Source organism: Loxodonta africana, chromosome 4, assembly GCF_030014295.1.
Source record: "Loxodonta africana isolate mLoxAfr1 chromosome 4, mLoxAfr1.hap2, whole genome shotgun sequence".
NCBI lineage: Eukaryota > Metazoa > Chordata > Mammalia > Proboscidea > Elephantidae > Loxodonta > Loxodonta africana.
Window position 1 is genome coordinate 29689673 of NC_087345.1, and position 21686 is coordinate 29711358.

The following is a 21686-nucleotide window of genomic DNA, read 5'->3' on the forward strand; positions in this document are numbered from 1 at the left end:
GTCTTTGAGAATACTTTCGTCATCATCATGAGAAACATCAAAAAGCTCAAAACAGGGTGGAATGTGTCCTCCTGAAGCACAGAGAAGGCCTCTGAGGACGGGGCTGGGTCACTGGTAAAAATCCTTAAGCCCCAGGCAGTCAATGAAACAATGAACAACAGGGCTAGAAGTAACAAGGCCTTTGTACATTGATGCAATTTAATATGGTCTTTCTTATTTTGTAACCTGGAATTTTCTTTATTAATACTGCTATGGGCTGGTTAAATTTGGTTTCATGTAAAATTAAGTGGTGAACAAAATCAGTAAAGTTCTGATTTGATAGAGCCATGGCTTTACAGATGTACCAACAATTTGAAAACGTGACAGATGTCTAAGAAGACCTCAGGCAATCTGGAAGGTTAATAGTTTTTACCTTCTCCTCTTCACCCCAAATCAAGGACATATTTCTAGGAGAGAGAACACTTACTTGATAAATCTCAAAAAAAGCGGAGAGAGCTCCCTGGACCGTGGCTCTACTCTCTCTGGGAATTTTGTCAGAGCGCGCCAGAGCAAAAATCGAAAGTTGGTGTGGTCCAGTCTTTCCCGACAGTCAGTTTTCAATGCTAACTGCGTATGATAAAGGGCTCCAATATTTCCTTCCTGGGTCTGCTCCCAACTTTCGTCTCCAATGGACTTCTCTTCATCTCGTTCATAATTTTGCAACTCTTTCTCTGCAAGACAGAAGTCACTGTAACTACTAGAGAAATGTTACCACTTGTTCTGTGTTTTCTCAAAAGCGGGCATTTCTTTCCCTAGTACTATAAGGAAGCAATTGAGAAACCATATTCAAAAGTTACCAAAGATAATACATTTTCACATCTGTTTCCCGATTTCCTATGTAATTAAGCATTAAAAATGAGACATTTAAACAACCACCTGTCTTCCCAGCCCCTTTAGGCTCCCTTACATACCAGCATGTGTAGCTGCTTTCTCTAGATGTTCATAGTAGACTTTCCAAAATTGCTTATTTTCCATTTCATGTGCGTGAGAGCTAAGAGAAAAAGCCACAAAACTAAATACATGGTGTGATCCTTATTTTGTGGTACCTCAAAAGACTGAAAGGATGTATCTAAAATGTTAATCAGGTTATTCTTGAATGCGGGGTTGTATATAACTTTTGTACTTTTTTATATTTTTCAAAATTCCTGCAATGAGCACAAATTATTTTCATAGTCATAAAGGGCTGAAGGGTATTTTAAAAAATGTAAGTAGAATCCTATAAAAAGACTATTTTTAAAGGCACAAAAATAGCAATGGAGCAAAGGCTATAAGGTACAGGGTATGGGCCATTAAGGGAAAGAGAAGGCCTTTACTTGCACAGAATAATCAGTTCCTTCAAGGCCAATTTAAAATTTTGGTTTTTCCTCCACATGAAAATGGTATTTATCATTAATATAAGGTAAAATAAGCACTCACTCACTACATGAAACAAGCCTTTTAGAACTTAAAGAGGAAAAATGAGATGAATTATATAAAACTTTTTTATAATTTGAAATCCTAGCACTAATTTTATCTCGAAATTTTGATATTTTTTGTCATTAATTTTCTAAGAATATGCATATGCTTTAAATAAGACATGAACTCTATGCTTTGGACTACACATGGAAAATAAATCAACATTCAGACGGAAAGATGCGTCCAACAGGAAGACAGCCTAGGCAGCTATGGAGAATCACTATCAGCATCCAGTAAGTGAAAAACCAATTATTTTTGATAGTGGCTATTGGTAATGCACACATCAGATTCCTCCTGTCTTCTGAAAAGCACAATAAACAAAATAACAAAGTTGTTGTTAGAAGGCTTTTAGCATACTGGTTTGATGGCTTTTGAAGGGCAGTAAAAGGCAAACAAATGATTCTAAATTGGAAAAGGATCTGTTTGTTCTGCTTATGTCAAATAAGAACTAATAGTCGGGTTCTGAAAGGCCACACATGACTTATTTCCAACTTGATATAAAGCCAGAGGAGACTATCTGCAGAAAAATGTCTGCAAAAGGACAGATTTCTACATTTGAGCTGCAACATATGTGTTTTCTTTGTGACTGTTAAGGTCCTTTTTAGAGCTAAAGGATTTTTGAATACTAGACAGCAAGGATTCTGAAGGTCATTATTTTAAAATTAAAGGTTGGCTCAATGACTCAATATATATAAATAAAATCAGGCAATTATTATAAAATACCTTCTTACTGTAAAAAATTTAACAATAGAGAGTATCATGAAAAGTGAAAAAAGCAAGTCCTCCTAATGTTCTCCAAAGCTTTTCAATGCACAAATAAACATACACATAACATTTGAACTGCTGAAAAACCTGGTATCAAGTAAAAATATTAATTTTTTTCTTCACCTTGTCCCCCCCCCAAAATTCAGGTAGCTATAAATACTGTATAAACCCACCACTTAAGTTCCAGCTAGGAGTGCAATCCTGACCTCATCATTTTGCAGTCATTAAACCATAACAGCTTCATTCATTCAGCCCACACTTACCTTATGAGTTCAATGACAGGATCCCAGAGAGGACTGAAGTTAACATATAACATGCCTAATAGGTAACGAAGTGGCACCTACAATAACAGGAAGCTAGTTTAGTAAATCGGTAATGAGCTACAACAGAAAGGCAGAGACAGAAGCACAGAAACATAAATATGCTGAGTTGGGCAACCTGAGGTTTGGAAAGAAGCTTGTGCTTCAAGACAAGAAAGCTGTGGACACCAATCCAAACTTCAGCATGTAATAATCTCTCCTCTCCCCAAAATGTCACTCGCTGTTTAACACAGAAGAATCAACAAAGCAAATACAGTATGCAAACTCACTACAGACATTTCATACATAAAGGATGTATATAAACAAGCAGATGTGACTCACGATTAAATCCCCCTCCTAACAAACACTGTCATCGCCTGATAAGATCAAGCTTGAAAGGTCTTGAAAAGTAAAGCACAGATGCCAAGGAGTCCCAGGAAGTACACTGTGAATGGCAGCCAAGGCTCTGCAAGCAGATGTGTGAGTTCTCAAAACTATAATTTAAAGGAGTTCAGTTCCAAGGGTCTGAACTGTTTAGTTTATTCCTAGGTCAATCACCTTTTGGAATGACAATTGTTACTACTAACATCCCTGAGTGCCAGAGAGGCAACAGGTAGAAGGGTAGTTTTATTATTACATGGGGGTAGGGCGAGGTATTCGTACTTATTTTAGCAGCAGAGTCCTGTTTCCAAATGAGTTGTAACGCAGGAGCCTAATAAATAAAACAGGTGAGAGGAGAACTGCTTTGATGGAAAGGGGAATGCCTCCTACCTCATGGCTGCTCTCACGGGGTCTAATGTATCTTCAAGGGTCATGGATGGAAAACATAGAGGATAGACTTCCTGCAGCAGCTAACAAACTTGGTGAAGAGCATCAGACTTTCACCCTGACGCCCAGTCCACCTGTTGCCACTTACAACCTATATACGTCGCTTAGGTTCAATGAGCCCCAAGTTACTTGTTTGTAAAATGAGAATAACATTACCCACCCTGTCGTGCAGACTAAATGAGATGATCAATGTAAAAGCACTTGGGAAACTGCAAAGTACAACTCAAATGTAAGTCATTATTCTCTGGGCTGTCATGCATGTGTTGTTGTCGGTTACAATTCATAGCAGCCCTATGTACAACAGAACGAAACACTGCTAGGTACTGCACCATCCTCACAATTGTTGTTATACTTGAACCCACTGATGCAGCCACTGTGTTAATCCATCTCATTGAGAGTCTTCCTTTTTTTTGCTGATCCTCTATGATGTCGTTCTCCAGGGACTGATCCCTCCTAAGAACATGTCCAAAGTATGTGAGGAGTAGCCTCATCACCCTTGCTTTTAAGGAACACTTTGGTTGCACTTCTTCCAAGATAGATTTGTTCATTCTTTTGGCAGGGCATGGTATATTCAATATCCTTCACCAACACCATAATTCAAAGGCATCAGTTCTTCTTCAGTCTTCCTTATTCATCATCCAGCTTTGCATGCATATGAGGTGACTGAAAACACCATGGCTTGGGTCAGGCGCGCCTTAGTCTTCAAGGTGACATCTTTGCTTTTTAACACCTTAAAGAGGTCTTTTGCAGCAGATTTGCCAATGCAATGTGTCATTTGATTTCCTGACTGCTGCTTCCATGGGTGTTGATAGTGGATCCAAGGAAAATGATGCCTGTACTATGTATAAACTACATAAATTAAAATGAATTCCTTGCTTTTACACCTGAATTAGAGACCATCTCAATTTATTTGATGCACTGAACACTAATGACCAAAGACCAGACAAGTTGTGGCATAATATCAAGGACATCATACATGAAGAAAGCAAAAGGTCATTAAAAAGACTGGAAAGAAAGAAAAGACCAAAACACACATCAGGATAGACTCCGAAACTTGCTCTTGAACAGAGTAGCTAAAGCGCATGGAAGAGATGATGACGTAAAAGAGCTGAACAGATTTCAAACGGTGACTTAAGAAGACAAAGTAAAGTATTATAATGAAATGCGCAAAGACCTGGAGTTAGAAAACCAAAAAGGAAGAACACGCTTGGCATTTCTCAAGCTGAAAGAACTGAAGAAAAATTCAAGCCTCCAATAGTCACAATATTGAAGGATTTTATGGGAAAAAATATTGAATGATGCAAGAAGCATCAAAAGAAGATGGAAGGAATACAGAATCTCTGTACCAAAAAGAACTGACTAACATTTAACCATTAGTAAGTAGCATATGATCAAGAACTGAAGGCACTGAAGGAAGAAATCCAAGCTGTACTGAAGACAGTGGCAAAAAACAAGCCTCCAGGAACTGACAAAATACCAATTGAGATGTTTCAACAAACAGATGCAACACTGGAAGTGCTCACTCATCTATGCCAAGAAATTTGGATGACAGCTACCTGGCGAACCAACTGGAAGAGACCCATATTTGTGCTCATTTCAAAGAAATGTGATCCAATAGAATGTGAAAATTACCAAACAATATCGTTAATACAACACGCAAGTAAAATTCTGCTGAAGACCATTCAAAAACATTTGCAGCAGTATGTTGACAGGCAAATTCCAAAAATTCAAGCCAGATTCAGGAGAGGACATGGAAAGAGGGTTATCATTGCTGATGTCACATGGATCTTGGCTGAAAGCAGAGAATACCAGAGAGATGTTTGCCTGTGTTTTAGTGACTATGCAAAGGCATTCAACCCTGTGGATCGTAACAAATTATGGATAACATTGCAAAGAACAGGAATTCCAGAACACTAAATTGTGCTCATGAGGAACCTGTACATAGACCAAGAGGTAGGCGTTCGAACAGAACAAGGGGATACTACACGGCTTAAAATCAAGAAAGGTGTGGGTCAACGTTGTATCCTTTCACTGTGCTTACTCAATCTGTATGCTGGGCAAATAATCAGAGAAACTGGACCATATGAAGAAGAACGCAGCATCAGGATTGGAGGAAGACTCATTAACAACTGGTGTTAGGCAGATGACACAACCTTGCTTGCTGAAAGTGAACAGAACTTGAAGCACTTATTGATGAAGATCAAAGACTACAGCCTTCAGTATGGATTACACCTCAACATAAACAAAACAAAAATCCTCATGCCTAGACCAACAGCCAGCATCATGATAAATGCAGAAAAGGCTGAAGTTGTCAAGGATTTCATTTTACTTGGATCCACAATCAATGTCCATGGAAGTACCAGTTAAGAAATTAAATGATGTGTTACACTGGGCAGATCTACTGCAAAAGACCTCTTTAAAGTGTTAAAAAGCCAAGATGTCACTCTGAAGACTAAGGTGTGCCCGACCCAAGCCATGGTATTTTCAATCGCTTCATATTCATGCGAAAGCTAGACAATCAATATGGAAGGCTAAAGAAGAACTAATGCATTTGAATTATGGTGCTGGTGAAGATTACTGAATATACCATGGACCGCTAGAAGAACGAACGAGTCTGTTTTAGAAGAAATACAAAAAGACTGCTCCCTGGAGGAGAAATGGTGAGACTTCGCCTCATGTACTTTGGACATGTTATCAGGAGGGATCAGTCCTTAGAGAAGAACATCATGCTTGGAAAAATAGAAGGTCAGTGAAAGGAGGACTCTCAATGAGATGGACTGAGAAAGGGGCTGCAAGAATGGGCTCAAACATAACAATGATTGTGAGGATGGCGCAGGACCAGGCAGTGTTCTGTTCTATTGTATGTGAGGTCGGTATGAGTCAGGGCTTACTTGACAGCACCTAATAACAAAAACATTTTTGTAGATGGAAACTAGTTAAGTCTTCATGGCCTGAAGCAATGTATCACAGTAATTAAAAGCATAGACTGTGGATCCAGAACACTTGTGTCTGAATTCCAGTTCTACCAGTTACTTGCTGTGTGATCTTGGGCAAACCACTTACCTCTTCATGCCTCAGTTTTCTTCTCTGTAAAAGAGTACCTACTTCATGAGATCCCAGTGAAGATGAAATGCGTTAATACATATAAACATCTTACAACAGAGCCTGGCACTTAAGTGCTCTCCAAGTGGTGACTATTTTATGAAACTGCCTTAGCCAAGAAGCAGAGTCCCCAAACAGAATTCACAGCTTTTCTTGAACAGTGGCTCAGAACAAAGTAGACGGTAGCGGTCAGAATGTCTGTTGGGAGCTGATGGGGGAAGGTTCCCTCATGTTTAAAAATGGGAATTAATTTTCAAATAATAAATAGTGATTTTCTCTCTTAGCTCTATTTTTTTTTAATTTATTGTGTTTTAAGTCAAAGTTTACAGTTCAAGTCAGTCTCTCATACAAAAATTTACACACACCTTGCTATGTAACCCTAGTTGCTCTCCCCCTAATGTGATAGCACACTCCTCCTCTCCACCCTATACTCCCTGTGTCCCTTCAACCAGCTCCTGTCCCCCTCTCCCTTCTCATCTTGCCTCCAGGCAGGAGCTGCCCACATAGCCTCATGTGTCGCTCCTCTATTTCTAATGAGAAGGAAAAGGAAAACAATAGCAGCTATATTTCTTGGGATTTTCATTTGTCTTGTTGTGTGCCACTGAGTTGATTCCAACACTTAGCAACCCCACGTGACAGAACAGACGGCCCCACAGGATTTTCGATTGCCAGGTCTTTCTCCTATGGAGCCCCTGGGTGGGTTAGAATTGCCAAGCACTTAATCACTGAACGTTTAACCATTGCACCACCAGGGCTCCTTGGGATTTCCATTTAGCAAGCCCATTTAGCCCTTTTCCTGGCCCTAATACCGTAACAGAAGGCTGGTCATTAAACCAAGAAGGTATAACGAGATATGTTCCAACAGATTCCTATTAGGAATGTTTATCATGACCTAACCAAAGAACCTCAGCAAGACTTGTTTGCTCAAGAAGCCTTTCTCCATTTTTCTTTCTACATCAAAAGTATTCCAGAAACTCACTCATCACCTATGTGTTCTGGTGTTATCACATCACCATAACAAGAGGAAAAGGGGGAACGGTAATAAAGGCTGAATGGTTCCCTACTCTCCCTTTAATAAAACACTTAGTGCACCAAATTTTGTTATCTATCTAACAACTGGCAAAGGAAGCTCTGGACAGGATCTCTGTCTGCTCTGTTCCTCACTGTACAACCAGAGCCTCCTGACACAATGCGTGGCACTTAAGAAGTACTCCATAAACACATGTTGAATGAATGAATGGCACTTTATGCCAAGAAGAATGGCAAGTCCAGGCAGAAAAAGTAAAGAGATTAAAGACAACAGCCCAGGTGGAAAATTTTCTGGCTTATCAGATGAAGTCCTGGCTTTCAGACGTGACCTCTATTTGCTGCCAGTCTATCTTACCCCTTGCAGCCTCGTTCCAGCCATACAGAACTGCCTGCTTCATTAGGAAACGAGGCTATTTCAGACACCACTTCTGTGCTCACTCTGTTCTTTCTGTTTCTAATAGCTTCTCGTCTGTCTTCTTGAACATCTAATTCATCGTTTGGGACTCAGCTGGAGAATGACTTCCTTTGTGAAGCCTCTCCTGACAACTGCCTGCCTCCAACTCTTGCTCCAGTAGACCCGGCCCTCCACCCCTTCTTACACTTAGCTGTTCACACGTCCACTAGTCTCTACCAGACTACACACCTCTTAAAGGCAGGGATGTGTTTCCAATTATCTTCATATCTCTAGCACCTAATTTGGTGTACAAAACACAGTAAGTGCTTATGGGACAGATGAATAAACAAAGAATACTGAGTCAGAAACTCATTCCTATTGTGACATAAGCATTTTCTAAATAGAAATCACAGGCAGCTAGGGCAGGAAAGGTTAGAGAGACCATCCTATAAACTAAGGTGAGGATTCAAGGTAGCCAGCCCGTGAGTACCCAGTAAGCACACCCTCTGCACGATTCTCGGTTCTCTCTAGAATATACCACGCTCCCTTTCTATGTTTAATGACCCTTTCCAAACCCCTTATGTCTTAATTCCTATATAACCAGTATTGGCCATTAAATACTGGCATTTCAAATGATATAATGCCTATGGATAAGATTTTTAAAGCACTGATCAACAGGTTACCTGAAGCTTTGGGAGACAAAGTAAAGCCACGCAAAGGGGAACAAACCCCCAAAATCCACTGCCATTGAGTCGATTCCAGCTCATAGCAGCCCTGTTGGACAGAGTTCTGTCCCTTAGGATTTCCAAGGAGTAGCTGGTAGATTTGAACTGCGAGCCTTCTGGTTAGCAGCCAAGCTCTTAACCACTGTGCCACCAGGGCTCCATGGGGAACAAAGAACACCCAGTTTTCATTTTTGGTGCAGGGCACACTGGTTGAAATGATTTAAATTGTGATCAGTTAATAAATTGATGCATAATTGATCTTCCATCTCTGGGAACAGCAGAGAATTATCCAATTTCAAGCAGTGGACTCAGATAATGGGGTTCAAAGTTCCAACTGCAAAATATCCCCTACTATATAACCCTGGACAAGCCATTTTAACACCCGAGTCTCAAATTCCACATCTATAAAATGGTGCTATCACTCTGGCAACCACAAAGCACCATGAAAATATAAGGGCAGCAAGACAACATAGGATTTGTACTTTTACAGTTAGACATATGGTTTTAAGCAGCAAAATCGAAAGGTACTGATAATATGCTGCACTGCTCTGGACAAAAGAATGCATTAACCCAGTAAATAATTAATACACATATTTTTAACTTGTTCAGTACGAAGACTTATTATTAGCATTCACTAGACACAGAAAAACTCATAACTGTTTAAAGAAATGGAAACTTGAAATAAACAACCCAAGAGAGCAAGGAAGAAGTTAAGATTTTATTTTCAAAGAGATTTTGTTGGATTAATGTACTGCTTTGCTTTTGGATTATTTTCAAAAGTAGAATGCATTTTCCCAAAGCAAAGCAATATGGCATGGTGAAAATGGCATTAGAGTCACATTCTGCTTCCAACTCCCCACCTTCCCCCACAGACATTTTTTTCTTAATAATTTATTTTTTATTATTGTCACTGAGAATATACAAGGCAAAACATACACCAATTCAACAATTTCTAAATGTGTAATCCAGTGACACTGATTACATTCTTCAAGTTGTGCAACCATTCTCACCCTCTTTTTCTGAATTGTTCCTTCCACGTCACCATAAACTTACTGCCGCCTAAGTTTCCTATCTAATCTTTCTAGTTACTGTTGTGGATTTGATCCCATATAGATAACTCTTGCAAGTGTACAATGCTCAAAGCAGACGTTCTTTACTAAACCAAAAAAACCAAACCCAGGCCTTCGAGGTGATTGACTCAGAGTACATTCTTTACTAAAAACCAAACCAGACCCAGTGCCGTCGAGTCGATTCCGACTCATAGTGACCCTACAGGACAGAGTAGAACTGCCCCATAGAGTTTCCAAGGAGCACCTGGAGGATTCGAACTGCTGACCCTTTGGTTAGCAGCCGTAGCACTTAACCACTAGGCCACCAGGGTTTCCAACATTCTTTACTAGGTAAGCTAAACTATTGTTTGGTTTAAAGAAGACTTCAGGGGATATTTTTGATTTAAGGTTTAAAGATTATCTCAGGGCAATAGTTTTGGGGGTTCATCCAGCTTCCATGGCTCCAGGAAGTCTGGGGTCCATGAGAATTTGAAATTCTGTTCTGCATTCCTCCCCCTTCTGATCAAGATTCTTATATGGAATCTCTGATTAAAATGTTCAGTAATGGTAGCTGGGCACCATCCAGCTCTTCCGGTCTCATGGCAAAGGAGGCAGCTGTTTATGGAGGCAATTAGCCACACATTCTATTTCCTTCTCCTATTCCTGACAGAGCCCTGGTGGCACAGTGGTAAAGAGCTCGATTACTAACCAAAAGGTCAACAGTTCAAATCCACCAACGGCTCCTTAGAAACCCTATGGGGCAGTTCTAGTCTGTCCTACACAGTTGCTATGAGTCGGAATCGACTCAACAGCAATAGGTACAGATATCCTTGACTCTTCTTCTTCCTCTGTTGCTCCAGGCAAACAGAGACCAAATGTTGTGCCTTTATGGTCACTTGCAAGCTTTTAAGACCCCAGGCACTACGCAATGAACTAGGTGGTAGAACAGAAGTATAAACATGACATTAGGCCCATTAACTGGGATGTCCAGTGAAACCATAACCCTAAATCTCCAAATCAAGAAACCAAATCCCTTGAGGTATTTGCTTGTACATAAGCAGCCTCAGCAGCTGCCTTTTTTTTTTTTATTATTGTTATTGTTGTAAATATATCAGACAACACTTGCCAATTCAACTTTTTAAAGGTATATAACTTACTGACATCAATTACATTAATTACACAGCCTGGTTTTTAAAACATGGTGTGTTTCTCACAGGAAGTAAAAGAGCATGGTCAATCTCAAAATGGTAAATTAGGATCAAGATTAAGAACTATTTTATTCTTATACGTATGTTTTATTCTTGCATATTTTCGAGGCAGAGTAAAAGGTGCTTACTTTTATTGTTGCCTATTTCATGGCTATCATCTAAATCCTAAATTGCAGTTACCGCCCATTTTTTAAAAAATTTATGGCATCAAGACCACCACATTCCCTAAGAGACAGTGGTATGGAGGGACCATGTTTTTCTTAACTGGTACATTCTCACTGGATTTAATGGATGTTTGGCTTTCTATGGGGCTGCTAGTCTCAAAAGTTCTTCCTATAAATTTGAATTATTTATTTTGTGATAAAAGCATATACCGCTTTTGTAATAAAAAAAATCTAAGTGAAGAAAATTTAAAAAGCTAAAAAGTATGTCACTAGGAGAATAATAGGGATCAACCAGAATAATTTCTTCAACGTTCACTTATCATTTTAGAAACAGTCATTGAAAGCCTATTACAGGGCAAAGCTGTATACTCAAATGATTAATACAAGATCTAAATTCCTCAAGGAATATACAGTCTAATGAATTCATTAAAAAAACAAACAAACAAAAACAAAGAGCATTGCCTACTGACAATTAATAAGTAGAACAATCACCTTTGTAAACCAAAGACAGTATAATAACTGTTTGAAGTAGGATGGGGAGAGAATTATCTGTACCATCAGACGAAGCTGTCATAGTACCCTTACATATGCCCCAGATTCTTGCGACCACATGAAACTATATATGGTTTCCATGAACCAACCACGCTCTCTCAGACCTCACTACCTTTACACACTCTCTTCCTCTCACATGGAACATTCTCCCCTTTTCAAGGAGCAGCACAAGCATCACCCTTTCCAGAAACCCTTCCTGGAACACCCTTTTATGCATTTATTATAAAACATGTCACATTGCAAAGCAATGGTATGTTTGTTTCCTAGTCCATTCAGTCTCCAAAACTGTGATCTCTTCGAATGTAGGGGCTGGGTTTTTATATCTCCAACACTCAGTTGTAGTTGGCCAATATGTTTGACAAAAGATCAATAACAATCAAGCTAGCTACCATTGTTTAGCATTATTCTAAGTATATTATATTTATCTCATATAATTCTAGAACAACCCAGTGCATTAGGGATTATTATTTTTCCCATTTTACAGATAAGAGAACTGAGGCACAGAGAAGATTCGGGGCCCAGTAAGTGGCAGTAAGAGCCAGGCCTGCAATCTGGATCACTCTACTACACACTTATGTGATGGGCTGGTGACAGAAGAGTCCATTCTGTCTACTTATTTAACATATTGCCCCAATCCACACTCAGATCGCAATCATTTACGCTCTACCCTAAAAGCTTCTTTAACAAAAAGATGGAATCTGTGTTTTGAAACTGTAACATCAACAAAACTGGTTTACAATTTTTTTTTGATAAGGGATCATTTGCAAAATTATCACATTCATTAGGGTCTAAGGTTGATAAAGTTAGAAATCTGATAAAAGTGAAGTATTACAATTTTAAAACGCTCACGTGCCATGTGCTGTAAATGAGTGAGAAAGAGTAGTGAGACCTTAAGCAAAACCCATGGCCACTGCAGACACGTCCCCATTTCATCAGGAAAAGAAACAGAACTGGAAGAGGGCTGGTCATCACTACTTCCACACTGTTACATACTCAGGCGAAGGGCGGATAGCACATTATTCCTATCATTTAAAAGGCTGGCAGAGCCATTTAACTCAAAGCATCTAAGACAACTGAGATTTATCTTGTTTCAAAAATTTCTTTTTTGTGATGACTTGCTATTCGTCCCTTTTCAAAAGGCAGCTAAGCAAGTTTTAAAGCATAAACAGAGGGGGAAAAAAAAACGTTTTTACCTCCTGCAAAGGCCCATCGGGGACGGCAGTCTGCACCACGTCATGTCTTAGTTTCCTTAAATGAAGCAGCTTCTCTCTGTAGTCACTCACGGTTGCTGGGATGAGTTCTGCCTGGCGTAGTATAGCAAAGGCCGACTGGCGCTCCGAGAGCCCGTCATCCTGAACAGCCAGAGGAAACCGAAAAGGCAGGTCAGTTTCTGACTTTCAAAAAGGAATGCTAAATGTGACCAGAGTTCTAAAACAGAAACAACTGCAATATGTTAATGCTTTAAGTTAAGTAAGCAGTACTTTTCTATGTAAATGATTTGCTTTTCCTCACATCATTTAGTTTTTGATAATTTATGTTTAGTCTCTAATGCAGAAATGACAAACATAAAACAGGAAAGTGATTCTCAAAATAACTCAAATTGACTGACAATATTTGTTATAAAAGAAAACAAACATATACATATATATACACAGGTATCTGTAAGGGTGTGTGCTGCATCATTGTTTAAAATAATGTAAAACTAGAAACAATCCACCTTACTGCCCATCAACAGGGAATTAAATAAATAAATAAAGATATTTTAAACTGTGGAGTACTATTCAAAATTTTCAAAAATGAGGTAGAATTAGAGGTACTAAAACAGAAAATCTCCATACCATTGTTGTTTAAAAATACCTATCAAACAAGAGTAAATCATGTGTGTGTACACAAAAAGTTGTAAAGAATATTCACCAATTAACTGTAGATTTTCAGTGGTAGCCTTGGGGTGGATGGAATAAGAATTACCAAAAAAAAAAAAAAAAATCCAATTATGATGATATTTACATTTACCATTTTGGAAATTAAAAAATCTATACATAAAATTATATTTTTTAAAAAGTATCCAAGTTGAACAGTTAAAATACCTCCATCAATTCTGGAAGCCGAACCTCAAAGTGGTTTAGAATCCTTATTGTCAGAAGCCGAATCTAGAGAAAATGCAAGGCATGTTTCAAAGCCCAAAGTTTAACCATAGGAAGAAGACGACCAACATCAGTGAGATCCAAGTTTCATACAACTAAGAGAAATGTACCCTCTGATGAGCATAATACATGTGTATTCTATACCTTTTCTCACATTCAACACCAACCAACATATATTCAAATAGTACATGGAACAAAGAACAACCAGACTAGACTGAGAAGGTAAGGTTGCCCATAAAATCATGTTGTTTATTTGAACAACGACACTATAAGCATCTCTGCAAATAAGTGCAAAGAATCTGATTAAGCTTACTATTCAAATGAAATGAGTGCTTTTTACTCCTAAATAAGGTATCCAGATATTTCCACACCTGCGTGAGCAGTAAAATCCCCTGTAGGGCTTTAAAAAGTATAGGTTTTTTTCAGTTCTACCCTAGCCCTGCTGAATCAGCATCTTTGCAGCAGGGACCCAGAATTTGCATTTTTAAGCTCCCCAACTAACCCTGCTGCCATCGGTTTACAGGCCAGTGTTCAGGAATGGCTGCTTTAAACAGAAATCATTCCACAGCATCATTTGCTGATTAAGGAGGTCTGCCATTCCACTGACAGTGTAAAAAAAGAACAAAAGAAGAGAGATTGAGAACATACCGCAAACCAGTATTACCTTGGATACACCAGTTGAAATGTTAGCTTGTAACTTCGAGTATAACTCCATTAAAGCTTCCTGGGAAAGCGGTTCTTTGCAGCCACATAAGGATAATCTCTGATAATAGAGATCGGCCAACAGCAACACAGATGGCTCCAAAGGAAACGTTCTGCAACAAGGTATTGATTAGGCCTAAATTGTTCCATACGCCCCCAGATATTCAGGCTACAATAAAAACAGTAAAAATCACCCCTGATGAAGAAAATGTAAAAGGCTAGTCAAAGCTTTACATGGACATTTGGCATCATTTCATAGTGGAAGAATCTGAGACCCATCAACAGAGTGGCGTGCTTGGGGACACGCTGCTAGTTGGAGGCAGAGGTGTGATACGATACGCTATTTTGGCTACAAATCGAGTGTAGCCTCCCTCTTTAATCCCCCTCCCCCACCCCCGCTGGTATAAATAACAATCACATAAAAGAATGCTATATAATATTTACTGTTCGACATGTGTCAGGCACTGGCATATAAATAGCACACGCATTTTGCCTACAAATTCAGTGCTGTCTCCATAGTCTCTCCAGTTGTAAATGACGATCATATAAAAGAATGTTATATAATACTGAGTTTTTTTTTTTAATTTCATACAAAAATTTATACACATATCATTCTGTGGCATAAGCTGCAATCCCCTTAATGTGACAGCACACTCCCCCTTTCCACCCTGGGTTCCCTGTGTCCATTCAACCAGTTCCTGTCATTTCCTGCCTTCTCATCTTGGTTTTGGACAGGAGCTGCCCACTTGGTCTCATGTATCTGATTGAACTAAGAAGCACACTCCTCACATGTATTATTCTTTGTTTTATACCCCTGTCTAACCTGTCTGAAGAGTGGGCTTTGGGAATGGTTTCAGTTCTGGGTTAACAAAGCGTCCAGGGGCCATAGTTTCGGAGGTCCTAAGTGAGTGTTTGCCAAGTGCCGGGCACTGTGCTAATGAGGGAAGCAGGAATAAAGAGTGGTTTAGCATATGATCTTTGGGGGTAAGACAGCCTAGGTTGGACCATAGCCCTGCCATTCATCAGCAGGGTAACGTTATGCAAGTTGCTTAATCTGTGCCATTGTCATTTGGCAAGCATTTACTGAATGTCTACTATGTGCCAGTGACTTTCCTAGGCACTGTGGATGGCATTAAAGAAAAGACCAAGTCCCTATCCTCCTGGAGCTTATATTCTAATAGGGGGAGATAGCCAATAACTAAATACATTAAATCTAAATAATAAGGATGACCGTAGTGAGTGCCATGAAGAAAACTCAATCAGGGAACAGAGGCCAGAGCGAGAGACTGCTCTGTATGGATGAGGGGGAGTGATGAGAACTATCTGCATCACCAAAGTGGAGAAGTTAGCTATGTGGCTATCTGGAGGAAAAGTATTCTGGGCAGAAGAAACATAAATGCCAAGTCCCAGAAAGAGGTGTGCTTGTCTATTGGAGGAACATCAAAGAGACCAGCATGGCTGGAACTGTACTAAAAACAACAACAACAAAAAAACGTGGCTGAAGATGAGGGCAGGGTACCATATAGAGCCTTGAGGAATGTGACAGGGATTTTGGATTCTAATCTGAGTAAGATATTAGAGCAGTGTTTCTGAACAAGCTTACTACTGACATTTTGGGCTGAGTAGCTGTATTGTAGGGGCTGCCCTGGGCATTGTAGGATGTTTAGCAGCTTCCCTGGCCTCTACCCACTAGATGTCAGGAGCTGCCCCTCAGTTATGACAACCAAAATGTCTCCAAAATTGCTCCTGGTTGAGAATGTCTGTTCCAGAGGGCTGTGAGCAAAGGATGACACGATCTGTCTTGGATTTAAGAGGATCATTCTGGTTGTTGGGTATAGAATTGAAAGCAACGGGGTGAAACTGGTGGCAAGAAAAGAGGCTAATACAATAACCCAGGAAGAGATGATGGTGGTTTAGGCCTGGGTGTGGAGTAGTAGCTGGATTCTGGATTTACTTTAAAACTTTAGTTCCCTCACCTGTAATGATAACAGTACATATCTCATGGAGATCTTTTGAGAATTAAACTCAATAAGGAATGTGAAGTACTCGGAACAGCAACTGGCATTACCCATTGCCAGCCAGTCAATTCTGACTCATAGTGACCTTACAGGACAGAATACAACTGCCCCAAAGGATTTCCAAGGAGCAGCTGGTGGATTTGAACTTCCGACCTTTGGGCTAGCAGTTATAGCCCTTAACCACTATGCCACCAGGGCTCTGGCACATAATAAGGACATAATAAACGAAATCTGTATATGGCTACTACTGCACACATGTCTAATTTAATCTCCATAGGGGAATACTACCATCTCATTTTGAGAGATAATGAAGTTAAGGTTAACTAACTTGCCCAAGGCTACAAGATTCAAATCCAGGCTGCCCTGGCTGTGAAACCTATGCACTTCATCACCACAGCACCCAGTACAGAACCATGCATCAACAACTTTTACAACTGGAAAGTTCACACACCCACCCTCAAAGAGGGACCCACTCCTGTTGGAGGTTTCTGGGCCTCCAGGGCAGCAGCCTTCCGCAGAGGACCTGCTGACACCGCTCTGTGCTGTGTGTGCCTTTCTATTTCAAAACTTCTAGAGGTGCCTAAAATTGTTTATTTGAGGAATATCATGGGAGAAGCTTAAACACAATGGTAAAGAATAAGAGAAGATGTAACATGGTAAGTATGGTGGTGCCTATGTGACAAGTACGCAGGAGAAGAGTTCCTTCCTGAAACCAATTCAATTAACAGCAGAGAAATGGCAACTTCATCCAGATTTGGGAATGTAAAGAGGTTCTGGATTACTGCAAACTGGCCTCCCTTGTCCCCCCACAGTCTCTTCTCTACACAGCAGCCAGAGTGAGCCTGTTTAGGCCTAAGTCACCCCCCTCCACCCCCCGACAAAATCCTCCTGTAGCTTCCCCTTCTACTCAGAGTAACAGCCAAGGCCCTACAATGGCCTAAAGGCCATTCACAATCTGCCCCACCCCACCTCTTCTCTTGCTCCCCTACACCCTATATTAGCTCCCACTACTCAGCCACAATGGCCTCCTGCTGCTCATGCCAGGCCCATCCTAACCCTCTCCCACACCCCAGCATGGGCACTCCTACCTGGGTCTGGAACATAGCCAGGGCCCCCCATATCCTTGTGGCTTACTCCTCACTGCCTTCAGGTCTCTGTTCAAGTGTCTTTTTCTCAGTGAGGCCCTCTCTACTTACTGCCACCATCCCGCAACCTCCGGACTTGCCCTATCTCCTGACCCTGCTTTATTTTTCACCACAGCACTTACCACCTTCTAACACACTATATGTATTACTAATTGAGCTTAGTGACTTCTCTTCTTGCTAGAATTTAGCTTCACGAGGGCAGGGACTTTTGTCTGTCTTGTTCACCGATTATATCTCCTGATGCGGAGAATGGTGAGGCATGTGAGAAAAGCAAATAAACATTTTATAAATGATGTGAATGAATGAATCTGTTACAAAAGCATGGGAATAAAATGGATCAAACTCCAAAAAAAGAAGCTAATGGCTTTACCAGGTTTTCAAGAGCTCTGACCAGAAAGGGCTCTAAGCTAAGTAGTGAATGGCTCCCCAATAATGGCCCTGTGTGACTACCAATACCTCAATAACAGAGGCTGGCTAAACGAAAGGGAATTAAACTAAAAAAATAAAAATAAAAAAAGAGGGAGCGGGCAGGGAGATTGTTTCAACATGTAGAAAAGGATGATGGGAAAGTTTTCTGCAATGTTGATCATGTCAAGCTGAGGTAGAATATGAAGTGAGAGGAGTGAGAATGTAGATGTTGGACCCGCTGAAGAAGTTACAAAAGGTCAGCACTGCACAATGCTATGTTTGGGAGTAAATCAGTATTATATGATGTCTGCCTTCTATAACCTGGAGCCCAGGTGGAGCAGTGGTTAAGAGCTATGGCTGCTAACCAAAAGGTTGACAGTTCGAATCCACCAGGCACTCCTTGGAAACCCTATGGGACAGTTCTACTCCATCCTATAGAGTCACTATGAGTCGGAATCAACTCGATAGCAATGGGTTTTTGACCCTCTATAACACACGTTTATACACACATTAAAATAACCCTTCCCAAAAATGATTCTGTATTTAAAGATTGTGTCAATAAATACACTTATTTTAAATGGAGTATCTAAATCAATATTAAACGGCACCAGGTTTTTTTGTGTATGTGAATACAATGGAAACCCTGCTGGCATAGTGGTTAAGAGCTACGGCTGCTAACCAAAAGGTCAGCAGTTTGAATCCACCAGGTGCTCCTTGGAAGCCCTATGGGGCAGCTCTACTGAGTTGGAATTGGTTCAAAGGTAATGGCTTATGGATGTGAATACAAACAAGACGTGGTGGCACGGTGGTTAAAGTGATCAACTGCTAACCAAAAGGTAGGCGGTTCAAAACCACCAGAGGCTCTGCGGTAGAAAGATATGGCAATCTGCTTCTGTAGAGATTTACAGCCGTGGAAGCTGAGGTCACTATGAGCTGGAATTGACTCGATGGCAGTGGGTTTTTGGTTTGGTATGTGAATACAACTCGGATATAAAATAGTTCAAAGTAAGAATTTTCACGACGTCCAAGAGTCTATAAAAAAGAAGCTTCTATACTTTATTCATTATTAAGCTGAGCACAAAATAGGTTTACTTACAATATTAAATTCTTCACACGTTCCACAGGAACCAAATGAAGAAGTTCAGAGGATTCTTCCAAACTCAGCAGAGTATTTACGGCTTGACAAAGAACAAATAAGTTTCCTAAATGCAGAGAAACAGGAGAACCCACATTACTTACCTCTTTGATATGAGCTGTCAAACACTGCACTTACCTGGCACTTACTTACTTGTGGGAAGTCTTGAATTTGTGCCTTCTAAATTAATTACCTGTCAAATATCAGAATATAAAAGGAACAGAAAAAGGGAAGTTTGCCTTATACTTTATTAAGAGAAAAACTTATTCAGAGATAGAGAATAAAAATTTATGTTCCATTAACTGAGATGAAGAATAAGTTCAATGGTTCCATCCACTGGCATTATCAAAACTAGGACTTCTGAGGAAAGAAGACTTCGGCTTTTTGAAAGCTAAGAAATTATTTTTGTATAAAACATGTCAATTTTATCTCTCCCACTTATAAGTTGCATATCCAATGGCTACTACCGATAATCCCTTCAATTAATAACATTAACAAACACTCGTTTAATCCCTAAACTAGAAGTTGGCAAATGATGGCCCACAGGCCAAACTGGGTAGGCGGCCTGTTTTTATACAGCCTGCAAGCTTAACAATGTTTTTTACATTTTTAAAGGGTTGCTTAAAAAAAAAAAAGTAACAACAACAACAAAAAGAAATGTGCCATAAAGGCTGAATGTGGCCCTAAAACCTAAAATATTTACTATTAAGTCCCTTACAGGAAAAGTTTTCCAGCTCCAACCCTAGACTCTAGACCAGCACTGTCTAACAGAACTTCCACAAAGGTGGAAATGTTCTATACTTGTGCTATACAATATGGTAACCACTAGCCACATGTGGCTAATGAACACCTGAAATGGGGCAAATCTACTTTATCCTCTCTTTGCTCAGTGTCTAACACAGAATCTAGTACACTGATATTTAAGTGAGTGAATGCGTGTGTTAAAAAAAACAGTGTAGAACAGGAGGAGGATATGGAATGTGTGGCTAATTGCCTCCATGAACAACTGCCTCCTTTGCCATGAGATCAGAAGAACTGGATGGTGCCCAGCTACCATTACTGAACATTTTGATCAAAGATTTGATAGAAGAATCCTGATCAAAAGTGGGTAAATGAAGAACAGAATTTCAAATTCTCATGGACTCTAGACTTTCTGGAGCCACTGAGGCTGAATGAACCCCTGAAACTATTGCCCTGAGATAATCTTGAAACCTTAAACCAAAAATATCCCCTGAAGTCTTCTTAAAACCGAACAATAGTTTAGCTTACCTAGTAAAGGCTGTATGCCTTGAGCATCGTCCTCTTTTAAGAACTGTCTATATAGATTGAACCGACAACAGCAACTTGAAAGATTAGATAGGAAACTTAGGGGGCAGTGAGTTTATGTTAATGGAGGGGAACAATTCAAAAAGGGAGGATGAGAATGGTTGCACAACGTGAAGAAGGTAATCAATGTTACTGGATTGTACATGCAGAAATTATAGAATTGGTGTGTGTTCTGCTGTGTACATTCTCAACAACAACAAAAATAAAATAAACTATCTATCTATCTATAAAACACTGTACTTAAATAAAGTAAAATACCTGCTTTCAAAGTGCGGATCTTAAGCTAGTTGGGGAAACCTGCAAGTATACAGTAAGACATGGTGCTTTGGGCAGCCTAATTCTGCCTGGGGAAATCATGAAGGCCTTCTGTGAGGAGCTGAGCTTTGCAACATAAGCAGGAATTCATCAAATGACAAAGATCCAGAAAGGACTCCAAGCAGAGGGGATGCATGTTTGAGGGCAGCCAAAAATCCAAAACCAGACCCAATGCCACTGATTGATTCTGGCTCATAATGACCCTATGGGACAGAGTAGAGCTGCCCCATAGGATTTCCAAGGCTATAAATCTTTATGGAAGACTGCCACACCTCTCTCCTGAAGAGTGGTTGGTGCGTTAGAACCACTGACGTTTCCAGTTAGCAGCGGAGCACTTAAGCACTGTGTCACCAGGGCGTCTTTGAGGGCAGCCAGAGGGTTGTAAAAGAATGTATCTTGCTCAGTGTAAGCGATTAGAATGCCCAAAGCATGAAGTGCTTACCAGGGCTATCGCTGGGGCTTGAGCAGGAGCAGCTCACACACCATGACATCCTTCTGACACTGCGGATCCTTCAGATCACCTTACATCCAAGTGACCCTGACCTAGCTGCCGCATTGTTGGAAACAAGTGCAACCTCCATCTTACCTTCTTTCTTTCTGGGTTTATCACACGGGAGGTTTTGCTAGAAGACAATGTAATTACTATTCTCTGGAATGCCGGATGTTTACACTTACTCTGCATGTACCCATAAAGAAAGGTAAGGGAACAAATGCTGATTGTAACTGACCTTTTCCAAAGCTCCCTCTGTCAACAGTCATGAAGAGTGACTCTATAAGGCACGTGACTAGTTGTATCACCTTCTCTTTCTCAAGAGGTCTGTCCAAGAAGTAGGGAGAAAAAGGGAAAAGTTCAAACTGGCATTCAGTGGCCTTTTCAAGCAATG

At 40.2% G+C, this 21686-nt stretch overlaps 1 protein-coding gene across 1 annotated transcript in view; it reads right to left on the minus strand.

Annotated features, from left to right (window-relative positions):
• UTP20 (UTP20 small subunit processome component) overlaps positions 1 to 21686 on the minus strand; it is a 114819-nt gene that overhangs the window by 74310 nt on the left and 18823 nt on the right. Inside the window, exons 14-21 of the mRNA XM_064283688.1 lie at positions 21531 to 21619; positions 19123 to 19228; positions 14418 to 14568; positions 13697 to 13759; positions 12803 to 12961; positions 2523 to 2599; positions 951 to 1030; positions 467 to 710 (exon numbers count right to left, since the gene is read on the minus strand). Of these exons, the coding sequence (XP_064139758.1) occupies positions 467 to 710; positions 951 to 1030; positions 2523 to 2599; positions 12803 to 12961; positions 13697 to 13759; positions 14418 to 14568; positions 19123 to 19228; positions 21531 to 21619 (969 nt within the window). The remainder of the gene's footprint in view (positions 1 to 466; positions 711 to 950; positions 1031 to 2522; positions 2600 to 12802; positions 12962 to 13696; positions 13760 to 14417; positions 14569 to 19122; positions 19229 to 21530; positions 21620 to 21686) is intronic.